Below are 23,184 nucleotides of genomic sequence, written 5' to 3' on the forward strand. Positions count from 1 at the left end.
ACTGTTCCTAGAGGCTTGATCAGACTGATGAGGGAAACCAATAAATCTGCTTCATGGATGGTGGTGTATACTTCTATCTGGTTGTGCTTTGTGATGTTATCAGCCATTTATGATCATTCTAGATTTGTTCTTTCAGGATTTTAAAGTGGTGATATTTTAATTCTATCATTTCTTCACTTATTAGCCAGAATCTTCTATAAATTTTGTTGCATCTACTATTTGGTTACCTGGAGGTAGAGATTGTATAGAAAAGATAAATACTTTTCCTTTATTTCTCAGTTTCCAAAATAATCAAGTAGTGGTTCCCTTGCGTCTGCCTAAAGTGACCAGTAGGTTTTTCCTCTTTTATCTTTTTTTTTTAAATATCATTTTTAACTGAAGGATTTAAATATATTTGACATGTTTTAATACAAACAGTAATATGTTTTTTTTTTTTTTTTTGGAGACAGAGTCTCGTTCTTTTGCCCTGGCTAGAGTGCCGTGGCGTCAGCCTAGCTCACAGCAACCTCAAACTTCTGGGCTTAAGCAATTCTTCTGCCTCAGCCTCCCGAGTAGCTGGGACTACAGGCATGTGCCACCATGCCTGGCTAATTTTTTCTATATATATTTTTAGTTGTCCAGATAATTTCTTTCTATTTTTAGTAGAGACGGGGTCTCGCTCTTGCTCAGGCTGGTCTCGAACCCCTGAACTCAAACGATCCACCCGCCTCGGCCTCCCAAGTCAAACAATAATGTTTTTGAATTGACTTTAACTATTCCAACTACCTAGTAAGTCTTGCCTAATTTTGTTAGTGTCTTCACTCCACTTACTCAAATTTCATGTTTTTTAGAATCGTCCACAGGCAAGTTCCTGGAAGAAATTGGAGCTGTCACATGAATATAAAAACAGAAACCAGTTAAGGGAATATCAGTTGGAAGGGGTCAATTGGCTGCTCTTTAATTGGTATAACAGGTAAAGAAAAGAGTGGGCCCATAAGATATACTCTTAGTCCTGGGATCATTTACTCATTTTCTATTGAAACAGTTTCTTCCTATGTCCTCTGCCTTTTACGATGGTATCTTTTGACATGTTTATTTTCTATGCCCCTCCCCCATGTTGAATCTGCAGGCAGAACTGCATCCTGGCTGATGAGATGGGATTGGGCAAAACTATTCAGTCCATTGCCTTCTTGCAAGAGGTATATAATGTGGGCATCCATGGCCCCTTCTTGGTAATTGCCCCACTGTCCACAATTACTAACTGGGAGCGAGAATTCAATACATGGACAGAGATGAACACTATTGTGTACCATGGCAGTCTGGCCAGCAGGCAGATGATTCAGCAATATGAAATGTACTGCAAAGATTCACGGGTGAGTTATATATCTTCTGAATGCTATGGTTTCGAGAAAGTAGGCCAAGGGACCTGGTATTTTAGGGGCTGTGTAAGAATAAAAGACTTTTATTGAATCAGTGCTCTGTGATTTAGGGATTTTTGTGCAGCAGTATGCAGGGCATTTTCTTTACTCTGGTATTTTTCCCCAGTAGACATTTAGATCCAGTAGAAGTTCTGAGTTTATTTAATTTATGAATACATACATTTTAAGTAGAATTTTATCAGCATTAATGAGTTTTAGAGTATTTTACAAAATGAAATCCATTTACCCACTTGGTCCATATAGTAGTGAACTTAAATTATTCTTTCTTTTCCTTTTTTGTTTGTTTGCTTGTTTATTTGTTTGTTTTTTAGTTTACTGAAATTTTCATCAAGAATAATCCCTTTTTCTAAGGAAATTTGAAAATGAAAATGTGAATCATACATTTTGTATTAACATTGAATTTTATTTGTGTTTCTCTGTTAGTTTATTTCTGTGCTTATTTTTACCAAGCCAAATTTTCTCAAGTTACATTTTTCAACTCTTAGTTTTGTTAAAATGATAAAAATCTTCTGTCAGTTTCTAGATAGTAACCAATATTATCATGTTCTGTATTACCTGTTTTCACTTTTATTATTTTCTTATATATGTCAGCATTGACCGACATTTGTGGATTTCATTGTTAACCAAAGATCTAAGGCAGAGAGATACATGAGCTAGGCATACAGCAGTCAAAAATGCCCAGCCTCATTCAGTGAGGTCTTTCAATTTCCCAAGAAGCTGAATGTGTTGAGGAAGCAATGTATCTTACATTCAGTGATTTGACACTATTTATCAGGAAGATAAACAGTGGTGGAGGTGGGTCATGGTGTAGTTTTTATTTCCTATTAAACCTGCCTGGATATGGAAAAGTAATTCAGAAGAGCTCCTCATTTAGGTATATTTTAGACCTTTTCTGATTTTACTGCCTTCGTGTTTAGGGGCGCCTCATCCCAGGTGCATACAAGTTTGATGCCCTGATCACTACTTTTGAGATGATTTTGTCAGACTGTCCTGAGCTTCGTGAAATTGAATGGCGTTGTGTAATCATTGATGAGGCCCATCGACTTAAGAACCGTAATTGTAAGCTGCTTGACAGTCTCAAGCACATGGACCTGGTAAGTTACATGCTGACTTTTGGGCAGAAACAATTGGGATTAACCCACCCTAATTCCCTGTGGAATTAAAATAACCCAACTGAGCAGAGAAGGAAAAAAGAATCAGCATCTTGGTATTGAGTGGTGGATATGGCCTATGGGAATGGTAATCTGAAAGTCATGTAAAAGTTGTAAATTTTAGAATTGGAAAAGTATTATGGTTTAGTGGTTCTCAAGCAGAAGGATAGGTGGGAAACTGTTAGTGCATAAAAAATGCTCCAAAACTAGGATCTCAGCCAGGTGTAGTGGCTCACGCCTACAATCCTAACACTTTGGGAGGCCGAGACAGGAGGATTGCTTGAGCTCAGGAGTTTGAGAGGAGCCTGAGCAAGAGCGAGACCCTGTCTCTACTAAAAACAGAAAAAATTAGCCAGGCGTGGTGGCGCACATCTGTAGTCCCAGCTATTTGGGAGGGTGAGGCAGGAGAATCACTTGAGCCCAGGAGTTTGAGGTTGCTGTTAGCTAGGCTGATGCCACAGCATTCTAGCCTGGGTAATAGAGTGAGACTCTGTCTCAAAAAAAAAAAAAAAGAAAAGCCAACTAGGATCACTTGAGCCCAGGAGTTTGAAGCTACAGTGAGCTGTGATCATGCCACTGCACTCTAGCCTGGTTGACAGAGTGAGACCCTGTCTCCAAAAAAAAAAAAAAAATCCAAAACTTAGTGGCTTAAAACAACAACTATATTTTTCGTGATTCTCTAGTTCTGTCACTTAGGCTGGGCTCAGTTAGGCTGTTGTTTTTTGTGATCTTGCCTGGAGTCCTTAATGCTGCTGCAGCTGGGAATTGCTGCTGATTGTTGGCTGGGGCTCCTGGGTTATCTTCCACATTTCCACATGACCTCTCATCCTCCAATAAGCCAGACTGAGCTTTATATGGCACTCTCAGGGCAGTGTTCTAGGAGGGCAGAAGTAGAAAATGCAAGGCCTTTGAGGTAGTCTCTGAAACTCACACAGTATCACTTCTGCTACATTCTGTTTGTCGGAGCAAGTCACAAGACAAGCCTAGATTCAAGGGGTGAACCTTGATTGGAGGAACTACAAAGAATTAATGGCCATATTCAATCGAGCACAGTTATATTCCCTAGAGGAGGGCAGATTAAGGTATCTATGGGGAGTTGAATGTAGAGAGACTTATGTAATTGGAAAAAAACATAATCTGAATTACTATTTTTTAAATTGTTTATAATATTTAAGTTATTTCAATATGTTAAATAATGTCAAGAGTTTCTTGAATCATTTGTGTTTATCAAAAGAGGGAGCAAGTAAAAGAAACATTAAAATAGTACTGTGATCCATTCCCATGATTTTCTAGATAAAGAATTTAAAATTTATGTACTTTAAAGATTATATACTTGATGAAAAACCCCAGAAGTCCTTTGTGTTTTTGAATTTTATCATTCTTCTATTTCCTTTATTTCTAGGAACACAAAGTGCTACTCACAGGAACACCTTTGCAAAATACTGTGGAGGAACTGTTTAGTTTGCTTCATTTCTTGGAACCTTCACAGTTTCCCTCAGAATCAGAGTTCCTCAAGGACTTTGGGGATCTCAAAACAGAGGAACAGGTAGGAAATCTATCTGATGAGGTAATAACTTAGGACAAAGTTTGTACAAGGCAGACATCTGTTGCCATAGGCATCAAGGGCTTTTCTGAACTTTTTATAACCTCATGCCTACATCTATGGCATCATCCAAAATCTGCCTTTCTTAGATACTGGAAAACTCTAATATTTTATATTTTCATGGTTCTGCAAAATGTGAAAATGTTTGCCCTCGTGTTATTGATTTCTTTGTCTCTCTGTAATGGACCACAGGTTCAAAAGCTACAGGCCATTCTCAAGCCAATGATGCTAAGAAGACTCAAAGAGGATGTTGAAAAAAACCTGGCACCCAAACAGGAAACTATTATTGAAGTAGAGCTGACTAACATCCAGAAGAAATACTATCGGGCTATTTTGGAGAAGAATTTCTCCTTCCTTTCCAAAGGGGCCGGTCATACCAACATGCCTAATCTACTCAACACAATGATGGAGTTGCGCAAGTGCTGCAACCACCCATATCTCATCAATGGTGAGAGAATTCCTGGAAAATACTTGAACTTCTGTATTACCTGGGTTTACTTTCTAAATTCCTCGGGGGCAATGGATGCGTTGATTGATCCAACCTAACTTGGGGGTGGGAACTATGAGTGGGGAAGGGTCCTCCTTTTAAAAAAAAGATTTTTATGTGGATGTCTTTCTCTAGTTCTTTCTACTCCCTTGATCCTGCAAAATCTCCAAAATTAAATAGAATTTGCTGTTTAGAATTTCATGAATAAGAACTCAGGTTATCTGGGCCTGGTGACGAGAATCTGTAGATCCAGCTACTCAGGAGGCTGAGGTGAGAGGATCGTTTGAGCCTAGGAATTGAAGACCAGCCTGGGTGATATAGCAAGACCCCATCTCTAAAAAATAAATATAAAAAAGAATTCAAATTATTCAGTTCTCTGGATAAATGTCCTCACTGATACTCCATTTTGCTATATCTTTTTTGGGTGCCAGTAGAGTGGTAATAGTGAATTGTATATTCTATCTTAGTCCTTGTCCACATATTTATGTATATTTTACCAGTTATCATAGGACCACCTTAACTTGGAATATTTTGTATAACACAATTGAAGATGATTTAGGATATTTTGGTGCTGTAATCCTGTGAGAGATATTGATCTCAAATCAGATTACAGGTTTTTTATTTTTGTTTTTGGGTTTTTTTTGCCTTTCTTATCTCAATTTAATACACAGGCTTAATATATTTCACTGGATTTCAACATCAAGTTTAATTTTTCTTTTGGCAGGTGCAGAAGAAAAAATCCTAACAGAATTTCGAGAAGCTTGCCATATTATACCTCATGACTTCCACCTGCAGGCCATGGTTCGTTCAGCTGGCAAATTGGTTCTTATTGACAAGTTACTTCCAAAGCTTAAAGCTGGTGGCCATAAAGTTCTGATCTTCTCCCAGATGGTACGCTGCCTAGATATCCTAGAGGATTATCTAATCCAGAGGAGGTAAGAAAAAGAGTCATACTGATCTTGTGGTTACTGTATCCTCACACAGCAGCAAAAAGTAGAAAGGCCTGTGTTTAATTATAGTTGACCAGTTGTGATAAGAGAAGTGTTTTTAAGACTTGCTCTCAAATTTTTTTATGTTTTTTGGCCAGTTAGGGATATGGGGTACTGGTATTCATCCTAGCCTGCTTTTTTTGTCTCCTCCTCTGCTTAGCCACTTAAATTTTTTCTGTGACTTCCATACAGGTACTTATATGAACGTATTGATGGGCGAGTTAGAGGCAACCTTCGACAGGCTGCTATTGACCGCTTCAGCAAACCTGACTCAGACCGCTTTGTCTTCCTGCTATGCACCCGGGCTGGTGGACTTGGTATTAATCTTACAGCTGCTGATACCTGCATCATCTTTGATTCAGACTGGAATCCACAAAATGACCTGCAGGTAAAGGAAATCATTCTCTTAGGGATTAACTACCTAACCTGGGAGGTTTTTCAACAAGATCAGTATCTCTTAGAAAGACCTTTCAGAGAGTATGAATTGTTTACTTAATTAGGGGTGGCAGTTAGGTTAGGGATCAGTGAATTTTTTTCTATAAAGGACCATATAGTAAATGTTTTAGGCTTTGTGGACCATATGGTCTTTCTTGCTCTCTACTCACCTCTATGCCTGTACCATAAAAGCAGCCATAGATAATAGGTAAATGAACAGGCAGGGCTTCTACAAAACTGATGTCCACGAAAACTATAGTTTGCTGACCCTTGGTTTACATGGTGGGGCAATAAATTCATCTTAAAATTGACTTTAGATTTTGAGTTGATCTCATGGCTGCTTTATAGATGTTTACAGTTGTGAATTGGTATTTTGTATCTCTCTGACCCTCCCCCCACTCATGTTATCTTTTTCCTTTCCTTCCTTTTTAAAAAAAAAAAAAAAAAACAGGCCCAGGCACGGTGTCATCGAATTGGGCAGAGCAAAGCTGTGAAGGTGTACCGTCTAATCACTCGTAATTCCTATGAGAGAGAGATGTTTGATAAGGCTAGCCTCAAGCTGGGATTGGATAAGGCTGTGCTTCAATCCATGAGTGGTCGGGATGGCAACATTACCGGAGTGAGTCTTCTTAGTCTATAGATAAGTTTGTAGTGGGCCATAGTGATGGAGACAAAAACTATTTTTGCACAGAAATCTGACTACCTTGTTTGTATTCTTAATTATTTCTTATAATAACTAAAGTATTATGGCATGGATAGGTAATGTTCTCTTAATAGTCTTTTTATATTTCTTTTTTTTTCTTTGAGACACAGTCTCACTCTGTCGCCCTGGCTAGAGCACAGTGGTGTCCATCATAGCTCACTGTAGCCTGAAACTTCTGACCTTAAGTGATCCTCCTGCCTCAGCCTCCCAGAGTGCTAGGATTACAGGCATAAGCCACCACACCCAGCCTTCTTATCTTTGTATTGGTTTTTGCAGATCCAACAATTCTCCAAGAAGGAGATTGAAGATCTCTTAAGAAAAGGAGCATATGCAGCCATAATGGAGGAAGATGATGAGGGCTCCAAGTTTTGTGAAGAAGACATTGACCAGATCTTGTTAAGACGAACTACGACCATCACCATTGAATCTGAAGGAAAAGGTTCTACCTTTGCCAAGGTATGTTCTGTCTGTGCTAGAGACGAGAAAAGCAGAGATAGAGACAGGAATCTCTGCGATTTAGATATGTTTTTAAAATATGGTTGGCTGATTTCACATTGCTGAAAAAATTATTATAGCAACCTTACTCTGCCTTTGTTCCTCACTAGGCAAGCTTTGTTGCTTCTGAAAATAGGACAGATATTTCTCTGGATGACCCTAACTTTTGGCAAAAGTGGGCCAAAAAGGCTGACCTCGACATGGATCTTCTCAATAGCAAGGTGAGCTTATTTTTCTTTTAGAGAGGAAGTATTGTAGAAGACACACTACTTTCAGTAGTCTTTATGGCTACTCTAATTCTTTGGTGCTAATTGCAGTTTATGGTAATTATCATATACAAGGACTGTTGTGGAAACTTTCTACCTAGGGAGGCCCCAGAAAAATACCTACGTGTCTCCTACCTTATTCTCCTTCCTGAGTCCCTCTCGATTATTTTACATGTTATAAAAGAAAAACCTCCCCTTTGGTATCTACATATGTTACGTCCATGGCTGTTTTAATTCATAATTGTCTTATTCCTTTCCCATGAGCAAAACATAAAGAGAGTTACTTTGTTCTCTGCATAGAATAACTTGGTGATTGACACACCTAGAGTACGAAAACAGACCCGCCACTTCAGCACTCTGAAAGATGATGACTTGGTAGAATTCTCTGATTTGGAAAGTGAGGATGATGAGCGGCCACGCTCCCGCAGACATGACCGTCATCATGCCTATGGGCGCACTGACTGCTTTCGGGTGGAAAAGCACCTCCTGGTATATGGGTAAGAACCCACCTTGCCATGAGAGAGAGTGCATCTCCATCCTGTTAGATACCCTATTTGCCTTTCAGATTGGAATCAATGACCAAAGAAGGGATAATGTGAAAAATGTTTGCCTTGGAGGGAGTTTATTCTATTTATTCTGTTACTGTGTTTTTCAAAATCTTTTTGTCTCACCCTTTTTGAGGAGATGTGATTCGAGGGGGCAAGAGAAATAATAGAATTCCCACGAAAACATTAATATAGTTTCGTTTTTTGTTGTTTTAGTTGGGGACGATGGCGAGATATTTTATCTCACGGACGATTCAAGCGACGTATGACTGAACGAGATGTGGAGACAATTTGCCGGGCTATCCTTGTGTACTGTCTTTTACACTACCGGGGGGATGAAAATATCAAAGGTTTCATCTGGGACTTGATTAGCCCTGCTGAAAATGGCAAGACAAAAGAATTGCAGAATCATTCAGGTAATTATCAACTCTTTACTTTTTTATCTTTCTATAGGTTATCTAATCCTTTTCAGGTCCAAGGGTTTTTCTCAATCCAAGTCTTCAATGTCTCCCCTTTCCCAGGTCTGTCTATCCCTGTGCCCCGTGGACGCAAGGGGAAAAAAGTAAAGTCACAAAGCACTTTTGATATCCATAAAGCTGATTGGATCCGGAAATATAACCCTGACACTTTGTTCCAAGATGAGAGTTATAAAAAGCACTTGAAACATCAGTGTAATAAGTAAGGATGAAATTTAGCAAAGATGAAAACATTTTTCACCTCAAACTTTCTACACTGTTATTAATGAGTCAGCTCTTCTTCCTTCCCTCTAGGGTATTGCTGCGGGTAAGAATGCTATACTACCTGAGGCAAGAGGTTATTGGAGACCAGGCAGAGAAGGTGTTAGGGGGTGCCATTGCCAGGTAATGTTCTGCTATATATATATTTTTTTATATCCTGCCTTATTCCAGGGATGATTAGTGTACTTAGTTCATTCTGTACTATCTTTGGGATACCTGATAATTTGAATCTATATATCAGGTCTTTAATCCTATACTTGACATTAGCTGAAGGAAATAGTGCAGATGCATGAGTGTCTTAAATTAATGAATAAGAGAAGCTACCTGTAATAATCTTTTCAAAGATTCTAACTTTAATTTCTTGCATTGCTGAGCTGACTATGCCCTCTTGTACCTTTAGTGAGATTGACATATGGTTCCCAGTAGTGGATCAGCTGGAGGTTCCAACAGCCTGGTGGGACAGTGAGGCTGATAAGTCCCTCCTCATTGGAGTCTTTAAGCATGGTAGGTACTTTCTAGCCTATTCCTTTTCTACTGAAGATTTATGTCCACAGATGGAGCATTTAGCAAAATGCTTGTGAGAAATAACTGAATTCTTTGATTCTTCTTCAATAAATTTATGACTGAATAGAAAACTAGTTCTTAAATATCCAGAGCCAGAGTCATTCGTTTCTATAAATAAATGTTCAAGAAAGACCAGATGGATAGGTAAGTCTCAAGGTAGGGAGCCTCCCATCTGTTCTGTAATTACAGTTACCAGTATGTTACTGCACTGTGTGTTGAAGGGTCTAAGTTAGAGTTACACAAATAAGGGAGGTAATATAAACCCACTTATGTTATTAATAACCACACTTAATTTGTTTAGCTTTCCTGTGGCTTGCTGAAAGTGTTTTATTTATCTAAATGTCCCATTTGTGTAAATGTTCAGTAGTCACTCTGATGTAGGTGTAAGCAGCAGTGTTTGAGTGAAACAAAAATAAAGCATAAAAAGGGAGACTGACTAGGCCAAAAACAAAAGGAGGTGGAGAGAATACTTCGTTTGCAGTTTTGCCTGAACCAAACCCCAGGCACTAAAAGCAGTGAGCATTAACTTTCAGCCCAGTGACTTGGGGAATTGAAATTTCTTTTTTTAAAAATACTTTTCTGTTTATTTTTATAAAATAAAAGTAAGGGCACTTGACCCACATGTTTTTAAGAAGTTTAATGGGATAAGAAAAATTGTACATTTGTAGTCTTAGATTTGCTTGTGAGACACAGAGGTTTAGAAGAGTCCAAACATCCCCGGAATATATTCATCCATTTATTTACTCAGTGTTCATCACATATTCACTGAGTGCATATTAACTTGCAAGTACAAGTTTCTTAGCCTTCGTTTTAGAATGTGTAATCCACTGCTAAATTATTTGACTTTAGTTTTTCTATGTATAAGAATGATAAAAAGATAACCAGTTAAATGGCTATGTAAATCTGTCACCATAGTATATAAATTCTTTTTTTTTTTCCTTCTTTTACATGTTACTGAGAACTTTATATAATTTTTTTGACTAAATTCCTAGGGTCAGTAACTAGTTAAAAACTCTTCATGACTCTAAATTGCTACAAAAAATGTCCGGGTACAGTAATGTCTGTAATCCCAGCTGTAATCACAGGAGGATCACTTAAGCCAGAAGGTTGAGACCAGCCTGGGCAATATAACAAGACCCCATCTCTAAGAAAAAATAAAAATTAGCCAGGCATGGTGCTATAGTCCTAGCTACTTGGGAAACTGAGGCAGGAGGATCACTTGAGTGCAGTAGTTCGAGGTTACAGTAAGCTGTGGTCAGGCCACTGTACTCTAGCCTGGGCAACAGAGTGAGACCCTGTCTCTAAAAAAAAATTAAATAAAATAAATAATGTTAAATATAGTAATATAACCCAACAGCTATTTTGCATTATGAGCAAAGTAGCCTACATATTCTAATTATTCAGGTAACATACAAAATAAGCATAAGGGTCTCTAAAACAAATAAAATAAAAAATTGCTATAAAAGATGTTAAATACAGTAATGTACCCCAACAGCTATTTTGTATTATGAGCAAAGTAGTCCACATGTTCTAATTATCTAAAGGCACAACAAATCTCTCATTGTCTTCAATTCTGGCCCTTTTTCTTCTAGGCTATGAGAAATATAATACTATGAGAGCAGATCCAGCCTTATGCTTCCTGGAAAAGGCTGGTCGACCAGATGATAAAGCCATTGCAGCAGAACATCGAGTGTTGGATAATTTTTCTGACATAGTAGAAGGGTAAGCATTGGTGTTAAGTTCTTTTAAAGCTCTGAGTCCACCCCAAGAAGGCTACTAGTTGCTTGTGCTATGAGATAACATAACTCTAGCCTCGACTGAACCCATTGGGATTCTTAATGGTAGTTATACTCATGAATGATAAATCCTTAACAAAAAGTAGTACCAGCATAAAGCATCCCAAAACTGGCCCAAACCACACATTGCCATAAGATGCAACCGTGGGTGAAAATTAACGTTGTTTCCAAATGTGTATTGGATATTATATTCAATTTGCTTTACAACACTCTTCAGTACAGCTACAATAGCTGAGAGGATAACTGGTTCTCATGAAAGATAACAGCCAGGCAACTCTCACATGTTGCTCATGTGGTAGAGCCTCAGGTACTTTTAGCTCTGGTTATCATCTCCCAGTGGCTAAAAAAGGTATTTACTCTGCCTGGCTACGTGTCCCAATGATGAGTTGCCATGCTAATACTGAGACACCAAGTAGGGCAGTGTTGCCCTAGTTTGGGTGCCAGTGAGTTTAACAAAACTTCTCACGTGGAGACCTGAGGGGCATGTGAAATAATTGGCTTAGTTAATGAATACCTACCCATTCCTTCATGACTGAGAGATTTCTCTTTGATAGTCATAATTTTAATGTGCTTAATGTAGGACCCTCAAAGGAAATTGGAACATTTATTCATTGCAAATCATTTATTATGCCACCCTTCTGCTCAGTAGAGAAAAGCAGTAAAAACAAAAAAGCATGAACCATTCAAATGAAATAATAAAAAGTAAATAGTTGGGGAGGAGGGAGAGAATGGGTTAAACAATAACAAAGGCTATGAATGGAAAGAAAGTGTGCTAATCAAAGTGTTTCATTTCAAATTCAAGCAATTGTGAGTGCTATGTCGTCAATTTCTCAACATTTTTTTTTTTTTTCCTGTTGAATGAACTGACCCAAAGCTTTGCACCTGGCCTGCCATTCCTGTGAACTTGAAATTTAAGTCTGTTGCTTGCTGGGTTGTACATTTGGTCAGGTCTTCATCCTAGGTTCGTCCTTTTGATAAAAGATACATTATTAACATTTTCTTGTGCCTCTGGATAATTTTAGGGTTGACTTTGATAAAGATTGTGAAGATCCTGAATATAAACCACTCCAGGGTCCCCCGAAGGACCAAGATGATGAGGTAAGGAATTTCAGTTGAGTCTAACTTTTTTCTATTAATAGTTAAGTCTTCTCCCATTCTCTGAATCTGAAAGTATATTGATTAATTTATAATACAAAATGAAAAATAAATACCGTTTGAGAATATAAAGTATTAATGGAAAGGATTGTAACACCAGCTGGGGGAGATCAGGGATGACTTTGTGGAGAAGGTGGGACCCAAGCTGGACATTAAAAGGTATTATTTGACTAATAAATTCCTGAGTCCCATTATTTTTGAGCCATTATTAAGAACTGACTTTTCAGGTTCTACCTTCTTGTTCTTCTTTTAGTTGGTTGCTTCCAAAATTTTGTGAGGGTTCCTTTCATTAGAAATTTTTTTTGATCCCTTGGTGCCATAGAAGGACACATACAAGAAAGTGATTTCAGAGTGCCAACTTCCCCCCTTTCCCTCCCCCCTCCATCCTATTGGGTGGATCTCCTTCTCTAGGGTGATCCCTTGATGATGATGGATGAGGAGATCTCAGTGATTGATGGAGATGAAGGTAAACTTCTAGGTCAACTAGTACAATTTTGTGTGGGGTGGTGGGGTTGGGGAATTACTGAGTTCTATCCTATTCTGGGACGTCTAAGAGCTTTTTGCCTTTGGGTGGGTTGAAATACCAGTATTATCTCTACTACCCATTCTATGCTTCCTATTCATTCTACTTTATTTCCCACAGCCCAGGTGACCCAACAGCCAGGCCATCTATTCTGGCCTCCAGGCTCTGCCCTAACAGCTAGGCTTCGGCGCCTGGTAACAGCCTATCAGCGTAGCTATAAGAGGGAACAGATGAAGATAGAGGCTGCAGAACGTGGGGACCGGCGAAGGCGGCGTTGTGAAGCAGCCTTCAAACTCAAAGAAATTGCACGGCGGGAGAAACAACAACGGTAAAATATAGCTGGGAATTTGGGCTGAGCTATTGTTGTGTCTTCATCTGTGGACCCTGAAAGGCATCTTAAGAAGGATTTAGTTGGAATTCCCTACAGAGGGACCCTCTTTTCTGCCTAGAATTGTTACACCTCTAGGTCTTAAAACCTCACTTGTGTGCAATAATCATAACTCCTGGGTAGATCTCCTGTGTAGACATTCTCATTATTTACCTGCATCATTTTCCCCCTTAGCTTGGTAATTCTTACATGTTATGTAGTATCTCTGACTGCCTTTTCTGGGCTTTTTTTTTTTTTCCTCTATACTTTGAATTTTTGTGTTTTCAGGTATTCTAAACCACATTAAGAAGTAACCGGTGGCCGGGCGCGGTGGCTCACGCCTGTAATCCTAGCACTCTGGGAGGCCGAGGCGGGAGGATCCCTCGAGGTCAGGAGTTCAAGACCAGCCTGAGCAAGAGCGAGACCCCGTCTCCACTAAAAATAGAAAGAAATTAGCTGGACAACTAAAATATATACAAAAAATTAGCCGGGCATGGTGGCACATGCCTGTAGTTCCAGCTACGGGGGAGGCTGAGGCAGAAGGATCGCTTAAGCCCAGGAGTTTGAGGTTGCTGTGAGCTAAGCTGACACCACGGCACTCTAGCCCGGGCAACAGAATGAGACTCTGTCTCAATAAATAAATAAATAAATAAAAAAGAAGTAACCGGTTTTGCTGTGTTGTTCTGATTACCTTTGTCGTCTTCTTCTTTTTGTAGATGGACAAGGCGTGAACAAACTGATTTCTATCGAGTTGTGTCTACTTTTGGTGTGGAATATGACCCTGACACCATGCAGTTCCATTGGGATCGCTTCCGCACTTTTGCTCGACTGGACAAAAAAACAGATGAAAGCCTTACCAAGTATTTTCATGGCTTTGTGGCCATGTGCCGCCAGGTGTGCCGTCTTCCCCCAGCAGCTGGAGATGGTAAGAAAGACTGGAGAGTCCAGGGTAAGTGGGGATGGATGGTGACAAAACTAACTCTTGGTTCATTTCTTCTTCCACTCCTCTCTCGCAGAACCCCCAGACCCTAATCTGTTCATTGAGCCCATCACTGAGGAGAGGGCCTCACGGACTCTATACCGTATTGAATTGCTTCGGCGCTTACGGGAGCAAGTTTTATGCCACCCACTTTTGGAAGATCGGCTGGCATTGTGTCAGCCTCCAGGTCCTGAATTGCCCAAATGGTGGGAGCCTATTCGGCATGATGGGGAGCTTCTACGAGGGGCAGCCCGTCATGGGGTGAGCCAAACAGACTGCAACATCATGCAGGACCCAGACTTCTCTTTTCTGGCTGCCCGTATGAATTATATGCAGAACCATCAGGCAGGAGCACCAGCTCCATCCCTGTCACGCTGCTCTACTCCACTGCTACACCAGCAGTATACCTCTCGCACTGCCTCACCATTGCCCCTTCGCCCAGACGCTCCTGTTGAAAAGTCACCCGAGGAGACAGCTGCCCAGGTCCCCAGTCTGGAAAGTCTGACTTTAAAGCTAGAGCATGAGGTGGTAGCCAGGAGCCGACCAACCCCACAAGACTATGAGATGCGAGTAGTCCCCTCCGAAACTACCCCTCTGGCTTCCCGGAGTGTTCCACCAGTCAAACTGGAAGATGAGGATGATTCAGACTCTGAGCTGGACTTAAGCAAGCTGTCACCATCATCCTCTTCTTCCTCATCCTCATCCAGCTCCAGCTCCAGCACTGATGAGAGTGAGGACGAGAAGGAAGAAAAGCTAAGTGAGTGCATGTGATAGGCTGTTGGCCCTCGTCCCCATTTCCCCCTCTCTACTCTTTCCCTTTTCTAAATGCATCCTCTTGAGAGAGATTCAGATTTTGATTTGATCAGATGTCAAAAGAGACCTATTATCCTTTGGTCCTTTATTCAAAGCCCATATAATAACATTACCATATAACATTATTCTTCCATCTTTTCTCACACTTTGTGTGGGATCTCTAGCTGCTGACCGGTCCCACTCAAAGCTCTATGATGAAGAGAGTCTCCTGTCCCTCACTATGTCCCAAGATGGATTCCCAAATGAAGATGGAGAACAAATGACTCCTGAGCTGCTGCTGCTGCAGGAAAGACAAAGAGCCTCTGAGTGGCCCAAGGTAACAACCTCATTCCTGGACATGTAGAGTCCAGAAATACAATGTAACATTATATACAGAGAACAAGGAACAGGTGGCTCTGTTTTTTTTTAAATTGTGTTTACTACTACATGTTTTTTCATAAAAATTCCCAGTCGATCTAGAAATCTCATAGTATTACCTCCTTCCTTTCTGTCTTATGAGTTTTACCCATCTTAGTAATGATGACACTGTTTTATGTCATAAGGTCAGGTAGCTAGTGCTTAGTCCCTTAAAATCCTATTTATTTCTTTTTTCCCCACTCAGGATCGTGTCCTTATAAACCGCATTGACCTCGTCTGCCAGGCTGTACTCTCAGGGAAGTGGCCTTCTAGCCGCAGGAACCAGGAAATGATAACAGGAGGAGTCTTGGGGCCAGGCAACCACTTGCTAGACAGTCCCTCATTGACGCCTGGAGAATATGGTGACTCTCCAGTCCCTACACCACGAAGTAGCAGTGCAGCTTCCATGGCAGAGGAGGAAGCGTCTGCAGTCACCACAGCAGCAGCCCAGTTCACCAAACTTCGCCGAGGCATGGATGAGAAGGAGTTTACAGTTCAGATCAAAGATGTAAGTCCAGTGTTTGTTTAGGTACTAGGAAATGGGAAATGAGGTTATAGTCCTTGCTAAGTAGTTTTACTAATAAGATACTGAACTCATTTGGTTAATTTTAAAAATGAGAGGAGAAAAAAAAATTAGAGCTCATAAACATCCATTTAGGAAAAGTTAGTGAAGTAAGGGAAGGAATCTCCTGAGGACTAAATTAAAAGAAACCTTATTTTTGAAGGAAATTTAATTGACCCAAGGCTTTTGGGTGGCTTAATTCTGGATCTAAGCCTGATTTTTAAAAAATGGAATCAAATTATGGGAAAGCTGTTAAAAATGACACCTAAGTATTGTGGGCTTTATTAAATTAAAAATGAGAGGAATCATTTCTACTGAAATTAAATCAGTGTTGTTTTTTGTTTTGTAGAAGGAAATTTTTATTTTTCCTGATCTCCTTTCCTATTAAACCCTATTAGCTGGTCATTAAGTACTCAAAGAAAGAAAAGTTTCTTAAATTAGTATGTGACAGGAATAGGAGTATTTTGCCCCTGTGATGAGTTGCCATGCTAATACTGAGACACCAGGTAGGGAGGTTTACCCTGCATTGGGTGTTGTTGAGATAAACTCTACTTCTCGCAAATCTACCTGAGGGGCCCTAGGTTAAGAAATGAAATCTTTCTAGGGAAAAAAATATATAAGTTTCATTGTATTTCTAATTTCTACCCTTTAGTCAGATAGCCTTCTCACTATCATTGTGGCAGAGGATGACCCCATAGCCCAAGTCCCCCAGAGCTTTATCTTTACTTGTAAAAACATATGCCATGTGATGTCTTGGGTGGGTGGATTGTCTTCCCAGGAAGAAGGATTGAAGTTAACATTCCAGAAGCACAAGTTGATGGCTAATGGAGTAATGGGAGATGGACATCCACTATTTCATAAGAAGAAGGGGAACAGAAAGAAGGTGGTAGAGGTGAGTGGTAAGGAAAATCTTTAACATGATGACTAGATAAGGTCTTTTTATTCCCAGTAATTGATGAAGGCAGTTGGGATTGAGGGAAGAAAGATATTAGAGTTATCTCGTGACTACCATTGGCTCTGCTCCCCCTCCCTCCCTGCTCCAAGAAGAGTATGTGCTCATGGGGGTGGATTCTGGGTTTACAGCTGGAGGTGGAGTGCATGGAAGAGCCTAATCACCTTGACGTGGACCTGGAGACCCGGATCCCTGTCATCAATAAGGTGGATGGTACTTTGCTGGTGGGTGAGGATGCCCCTCGCCGGGCTGAACTGGAGATGTGGTTACAGGGTCATCCAGAGTTTGCTGTCGATCCCCGATTTCTAGCGGTGAGTGGCAGTCCCATTTGGCAAGATTTAAAGTTGTTCCCCCTGGTATTTAAGCTGTGTCAAAGGGAGAAAGCATGCCTTACTATATCATTATTTCTGTATCTGCAAGATAAGAGCAATAATACCTAGTCTGCCTACCTCACAGAATTGTTGCAAGGATCAAAATAAAATAATGTTAAAATAAAATACTGTTGAACTACTTCTTAAACTAAATGCCAGGCCAATATTGGCTATTAAACTATTATATAAACCACCTAATATTTTTTTGGAGAAATCTGCTTAATGGCAGTTTTCCACTAAGGATGCAGTAAGCATTTATTTGTCAAACAAAGGACACCTAAATAATTACTCCAGAGAAGCTTTCTATTCCTTTCAGATAACTGATACTTTTCTATTGCAGTATATGGAGGATCGCAGAAAACAGAAGTGGCAGAGATGTAAAAAAAATAATAAGGCAGAATTGAACTGTTTGGGAATGGAACCAGTACAGACAGCTAACTCTAGGAATGGAAAAAAGGTGAGTGAGACTGAAGCATTACTACCATGTTCCCACACTAGATGTGATATTACAAAGCTCTCAATGATGATTTTGACTAATGTTATTTATCTTTTTTCCAGTGTATGTTTCTGAGAAAAATTATCTTCATCATAAGGAAACTAGAGTTGTTTTTGTTGTTGTTTTTGTGTTGTTTTTAAGACATGGGCCAGGCGCAGTGGCTCACACCTGTAATCCTAGCACTCTGGGAAGCCGAGGCAGGAAGATCACTCGAAGTCAGGAGTTCGAGACCAGCCTGAGCAAGAGCGAGACCCCGTCTCTACTAAAAATAGAAAGAAATGATCTGGACAGCTAAAAATATATAGAAAAAATTAGTGGGGCATGGTGGCACATGCCTGTAGTCCCAGCTACTTGGGAGGCTGAGGCAGAAGGATTGCTTGAGCCCAGGAGTTTGAGGTTGCTGTGAGCTAGGCTGACGCCACAGCACTCTAGCTCAGGCAACAGAGCAAGACTCTGTCTCAAAAAAAAAAAAAAAAGACATGGCCTGACTCTGTCACCAAGGCTGGAGTGCAGTGTCGTGATCATAGCTCACTGTAACCTCGAACTCCTGGGCTCAAGCCCTCCTGCTTCACCCTCCTAAGTAGCTAGGACTATAGACGTGAGCCACCATGCCCAGCTAATTTTTATAAATTTTTTGTAGAGACACAGTCTTGCTATGTTGCCCTGGCTGGTTTCAAACTCCTTGCCTTAAGCAGTCCTCTTGCCTTGGCCTCCCAAAGTACTGGGGATCACAGGCATGAGCCACTGTGCTTGGCCAACCAGAGTATGTTTTTTAAGCACCAAAGGTACTCTGAATCACAACCAGAGTATTTTTAATGATATTTTTACAGTATTCTGGTATCTTCATCTCTAGAAGAGCATAAAATTTTAAAAACTAACTTTAGTACTTCAAGCTAATGAAAATAAAAGAATTAGTAAGATGTGTTAGAGAACATTTAGGGCTTATCCTGCTCTGTTATTCAGTAACTAAGGGATTTTTGGCAATTGTTTAACCTCTTTAATTTTCACATCCTGAATAGTGAGAGTTTTACCGTCTTCTCTTAAATTTTATAATTCTATATATTTTAGGATTGATTGTGGGGGGTTACTAAAGAAAACAGTCATGGGCTTTCCCTATATATGAGAGGTTAAAAATCACTAATATGTCAATAATGGAAAAAGCACAAGAAACCATGTTTTATAATTTATAATAACAAATTTAGTCATTAGGTTATTCCAAATTTTCAGATGTAATTTTGCCTTTATAATTGTTATAGACCGTTTGGTGGGTTAAATACCCATTGTTTCTTCTTATTTCCACCCAAATATAACTATAAAAGTTTCTCTTGGCTATGCTTGCCTTATTCTATGCAAGACTTGTGTTTTTTAAGCATATATAAATCATGGTTTGGTTTCATAGTCATTTAAAATGGATTAGCACTTTTGTATACCAGTTTTATCTAATCATTCCCTACTTTATCTTTTATGTAAATCTTTATACATACATAGTCATCCCTCAGGATACACAGGGTGTCGGTTCCAGGACCCCCCCAGATACCAAAGTCCATGGATGGTCAAGCCCCTGACATAAAATGGTGTTGTATTTGCATGTAATCTACACATATCCTCCCATATACTTTAAATCATCTCTAGATTACTTATAATACCTAATACAATGTAAATGCTATGTAAATGTTTTGTTTTGTTTTGTTTTGTTTTTGGAGACAGAGTCTCACTCTGTTGCCCAGGCTAGAGTGCCATGGCGTCAGCCTACCTCACAGCAACGTCAAATTCTTGGGCTTAAGCAATCCTCCTGCCTCAGACTCCCGAGTAGCTGGGACTACAGGCATGCGCCACCATGCCCAGCTAATTTTTTCTATATATTTTTAGTTGTCCAGATGATTTCGTTCTATTTTTTAGTAGAGGTGGGGTCTCGTTCTTGCTCAGGCTGACCTCGAGCGATCTGGGCCTGGCCACCGCACCCGGCCTTTAAATAGTTTTTATATTATTTTTACGTTTGTATTATTTTTCATTATTATATTGGGTTTTTTCTTTTTTTTTTTTTTTTTTTTTGAGACAGAGTCTCACTTTGTTGCCCAGGCTAGAGTGAGTGCCGTGGCGTCAGCCTAGCTCACAGCAACCTCACACTCCTGGGCTTAAGCGATCCTACTGCCTCAGCCTCCCGAGTAGCTGGGACTACAGGCATGTGCCACCATGCCCGGCTAATATTTTTTTTGCTATATATATTTTTAGTTGGCCAGATAATTTCTTTCTATTTTTAGTAGAGATGGGGTCTCACTCAGGCTCGTCTCGAACTCCTGACCTCGAGCGATCCACCCATCTCGGCCTCCCAGAGTGCTAGGATTACAGGCGTGAGCCACCCCGCCCGGCCTGGGTTTTTTCTTTAGTGTTTTTTGTTTTTGAATATTTTCAACCTGTGGATGGTTAAATCCATGGATGTGGAACCTGTGGATATGGAAGGCTACATATATATATATATACACACCCACACATACATATATATTTATGTTTATGTGTGTGTATATGTAACCACATGGTATCTTTTATAATAACAAAATTAATTTTAAAGTGAACAGTATCTAGCTTTTGCATTTAACAAGTTCCAAGCACATAAATATATATAGATTTATGAGGTTTATTACTTTATATTGGTTAAAGTGTTACCATGGAAGAATATTTCAATTTTCTCTCTTAGCCTCCATGAGACTTAGTATAATAAGCAGAATGGTTGATATGGGAAAGGCTGATGCCATTTCTGCATAGAGCAGAGCAGCTATCCACTATACTTATTTTTACCTCAAGTACTTTTGCTACTCTCTTACTGTCAGTTGAAACGTTTCTGTTTTTGAGACACAGTCTCACTCTGTTGCCCGGGTAGAGTACTGTGACAGCAGCCTAGCTCACAGCAACCTCAAACTCCTGGGCTGAAGCAATCCTCTTGCCTCAGCCTCCCAAGTAGCTGGGAGTACAGGCATGCACCACCATGCCCAGCTAATTTTCTCTATATATATTTTAGTTTTCCATATAATTTCTTTCTATTTTTTTAGTAGAGACGGGGTCTCCCTCTTGCTCAGGCTGGTCTTGAATTCCTGAGCTCAAACAATCCACCTGCCTCAGCCTCCCAGAGTGCTAGGATTACAGGCATGAGCCACTGTGCCCAGCCAAAACTCTTAAAGAAAGGAAGAATCATAGAAAATCATAACAAGTACAGAATTTTTAATATAGAATTGACAATGAATCTAGCACTACTTTATTACTGGAACCTGCAGGAGTTTACGTGTTCTTACAGTTATATTTGTCCATACAAATAGTGTATTAAGATGTTTGTTTTTCCAAGTCAAAAAGATATGTTCCCATGATAGGTGTTAGGCTTAGATTGGGAAATAGAGTACCAAGACACAAGTACCAATTGTATGAGTTTAATGCCAACTACCCACTATTGTGCTTAGGCCAGTATCAAAGCAGAGGCACTAAAGGTAGTAGCTTCTAGCTTCAGTGAGCTTAATCAGAACTTGTAGTCAGAACATCTAGAAGAAGCCATTTAACATTCAGCAGATATGTTTTTTTATCAATGTTGAACAAAATTATTCTATTAAATTTGGTGAGGAGCTACCCATGGTCCTTTTTGGTGTTCTAGACATCTGGAAGTCTTTGTCTTAAATTTATCCTACTCTGATGTGATAATATAGAATATTATTGTAAATGTCAATATAAATATGATGCACATCTCATGGTAAGATAACGTGAACTACCTGCCATTTGTAGACATTTAAGTGAATTTTTTCCTGTATGTTAACTGATTCATCCACTATCTGACTCAGACTGCTTATTAACAAAGGTAAGCATTTGTGAAATGCTTTACTGGAATAAAGGTACAGTATAGTCATGGAAATAAAGCTAAACTGGTTCATGTGAGTATCAGTATCAAATCCTTGATCCTTAGCTTCAGCATTAGAATGCTTCAACCAGCTAAGTCCAGCATTTCCTTTTCCTCATTACCACCAATCAAGCCTATTCTGACTATACTTGTTTTGCCTCTTCTAAGATAGTTTCAGTGAAAAAGCACTTGTAATCTAGGACTCTGTTGGCTTCTGGGTCACCCCCACTTTCTTCTTTCTTTTTACTATCCTATGTTCCTTCCTTCCAGGGTCACCACACTGAAACTATGTTCAACCGAGTTTTGCCAGGGCCTATTGCACCAGAGAGCAGCAAGAAGCGGGCCCGTAGGATGCGACCAGACCTTTCTAAGATGATGGCCCTGATGCAGGGTGGAGGCACTGGGTCCCTATCTCTGCATAACACCTTCCAACACAGCAGTAGTGGCCTACAATCTGTGTCGTCTTTGGGTCACAGTAGTGCCACTTCTGCATCTTTGCCTTTTATGCCGTTTGTGATGGGTGGTGCAGCATCATCCCCTCATGTAGACTCCAGCACCATGCTTCATCACCACCACCACCACCCCCACCCCCACCATCACCACCATCACCATCCAGGCTTGAGAGCTACTGGCTACCCCTCTTCACCAGCGACTACCACTTCTGGTACTGCCTTGCGGTTGCCACCACTGCAACCTGAGGAGGACGACGAGGATGAGGATGAAGATGATGATGATGATTTATCTCAGGGCTATGATAGCTCAGAAAGGGACTTCTCACTCATTGATGATCCTATGATGCCAGCCAACTCAGATTCCAGTGAAGATGCTGATGACTGAAGCCCCAGCCTGGTCCCCCATTGCTTGGGTGGCTGCTGTATTTTCATTTACTCTGGCCCTTGGACTATGGAAACGTGGGAGGGGCAGGGGAGATGTGGGGAAACCCAGGACTCAAGGAGGTGAAAAGGAAAAAAAAAAGAAAACTTATACCTGATTGCTCCCAATTTTGAGAGGATTGGGTGGGCAGGGGAACTCCTAAAATATAATACACGACTACTTCCTCATTTCTGGGGAAGGAAAGGAGACTAGAGCAGCTGGTGTGCTCTCCCCTCTCTAGACACCTCCATTAACCACAGACTATGTAGTGCTGGCCCTAGCCTCTGGCAGAGCCTGTTCCTGGCCGAACTGTGGATACAGCTGGAGGTTCAGGAACTGTTACCTTCCTTCCCCTTGGCATTAATAAATTTAAATTAATCCTTTTCCATTCTTCCCTTGTTCTGTATGTGCTCAAACGCAATGTAAGTATTAATTTTAAGAGTTGATGTTCATGGTGGGCAGTTTCAACACCTTTTTCCTAAAGTTCCACACTGTTCATACTGCGTTACCTTGGATAGGGTAGACAAGTCATCTGTACTTCTCTAAAGGTTATATATAAATATAGACTGTCTTGCTTGCTAAAGGCAAGAGAATGATAAGAGTGGGCAAACAGTTCCAGATTCAAACTCCA

The 23,184-nt window shown here is 40.2% G+C and overlaps 1 protein-coding gene and 2 non-coding genes across 7 annotated transcripts in view; all 3 read left to right on the plus strand.

The window, feature by feature from the left end:
* The window catches only part of CHD8 (chromodomain helicase DNA binding protein 8), a 60,608-nt gene extending 37,672 nt beyond the window's left edge, over window positions 1-22,936 (plus strand). For 3 of the 5 annotated variants that reach the window (XM_045526592.1, XM_045526601.1, XM_045526618.1), the window contains exons 12-38: window positions 831-952; window positions 1,109-1,352; window positions 2,336-2,512; window positions 3,972-4,115; window positions 4,365-4,620; window positions 5,384-5,594; window positions 5,841-6,036; window positions 6,535-6,702; window positions 7,063-7,242; window positions 7,392-7,502; window positions 7,848-8,044; window positions 8,309-8,508; window positions 8,590-8,770; window positions 8,863-8,952; window positions 9,230-9,333; window positions 10,986-11,115; window positions 12,212-12,287; window positions 12,756-12,810; window positions 12,988-13,195; window positions 13,951-14,159; window positions 14,251-14,970; window positions 15,191-15,342; window positions 15,628-15,930; window positions 16,763-16,876; window positions 17,068-17,247; window positions 17,648-17,764; window positions 21,951-22,936. In XM_045526592.1, the coding sequence (XP_045382548.1) occupies window positions 831-952; window positions 1,109-1,352; window positions 2,336-2,512; window positions 3,972-4,115; window positions 4,365-4,620; window positions 5,384-5,594; window positions 5,841-6,036; window positions 6,535-6,702; window positions 7,063-7,242; window positions 7,392-7,502; window positions 7,848-8,044; window positions 8,309-8,508; window positions 8,590-8,770; window positions 8,863-8,952; window positions 9,230-9,333; window positions 10,986-11,115; window positions 12,212-12,287; window positions 12,756-12,810; window positions 12,988-13,195; window positions 13,951-14,159; window positions 14,251-14,970; window positions 15,191-15,342; window positions 15,628-15,930; window positions 16,763-16,876; window positions 17,068-17,247; window positions 17,648-17,764; window positions 21,951-22,517 (5,412 nt within the window). In that variant the 3' untranslated portion in view covers window positions 22,518-22,936. The remainder of the gene's footprint in view (window positions 1-830; window positions 953-1,108; window positions 1,353-2,335; window positions 2,513-3,971; window positions 4,116-4,364; window positions 4,621-5,383; window positions 5,595-5,840; window positions 6,037-6,534; window positions 6,703-7,062; window positions 7,243-7,391; window positions 7,503-7,847; window positions 8,045-8,308; window positions 8,509-8,589; window positions 8,771-8,862; window positions 8,953-9,229; window positions 9,334-10,985; window positions 11,116-12,211; window positions 12,288-12,755; window positions 12,811-12,987; window positions 13,196-13,950; window positions 14,160-14,250; window positions 14,971-15,190; window positions 15,343-15,627; window positions 15,931-16,762; window positions 16,877-17,067; window positions 17,248-17,647; window positions 17,765-21,950) is intronic. The other 2 variants (XM_045526610.1, XM_045526627.1) reach the window with 1 other exon arrangement.
* LOC123630861 lies at window positions 11,563-11,672 on the plus strand. The gene has a single exon (XR_006732802.1). It is a non-coding gene; the product is annotated as a small nucleolar RNA U6-53/MBII-28 (small nucleolar RNA).
* On the plus strand, window positions 16,452-16,560 carry LOC123630862. Its single transcript, XR_006732803.1, has one exon. It is a non-coding gene; the product is annotated as a small nucleolar RNA U6-53/MBII-28 (small nucleolar RNA).
* Window positions 22,937-23,184: the final 248 nt, after the last annotated feature.

The sequence above is a fragment of the Lemur catta genome, chromosome 1 (assembly GCF_020740605.2).
Source record: "Lemur catta isolate mLemCat1 chromosome 1, mLemCat1.pri, whole genome shotgun sequence".
Classification (NCBI taxonomy): domain Eukaryota; kingdom Metazoa; phylum Chordata; class Mammalia; order Primates; family Lemuridae; genus Lemur; species Lemur catta.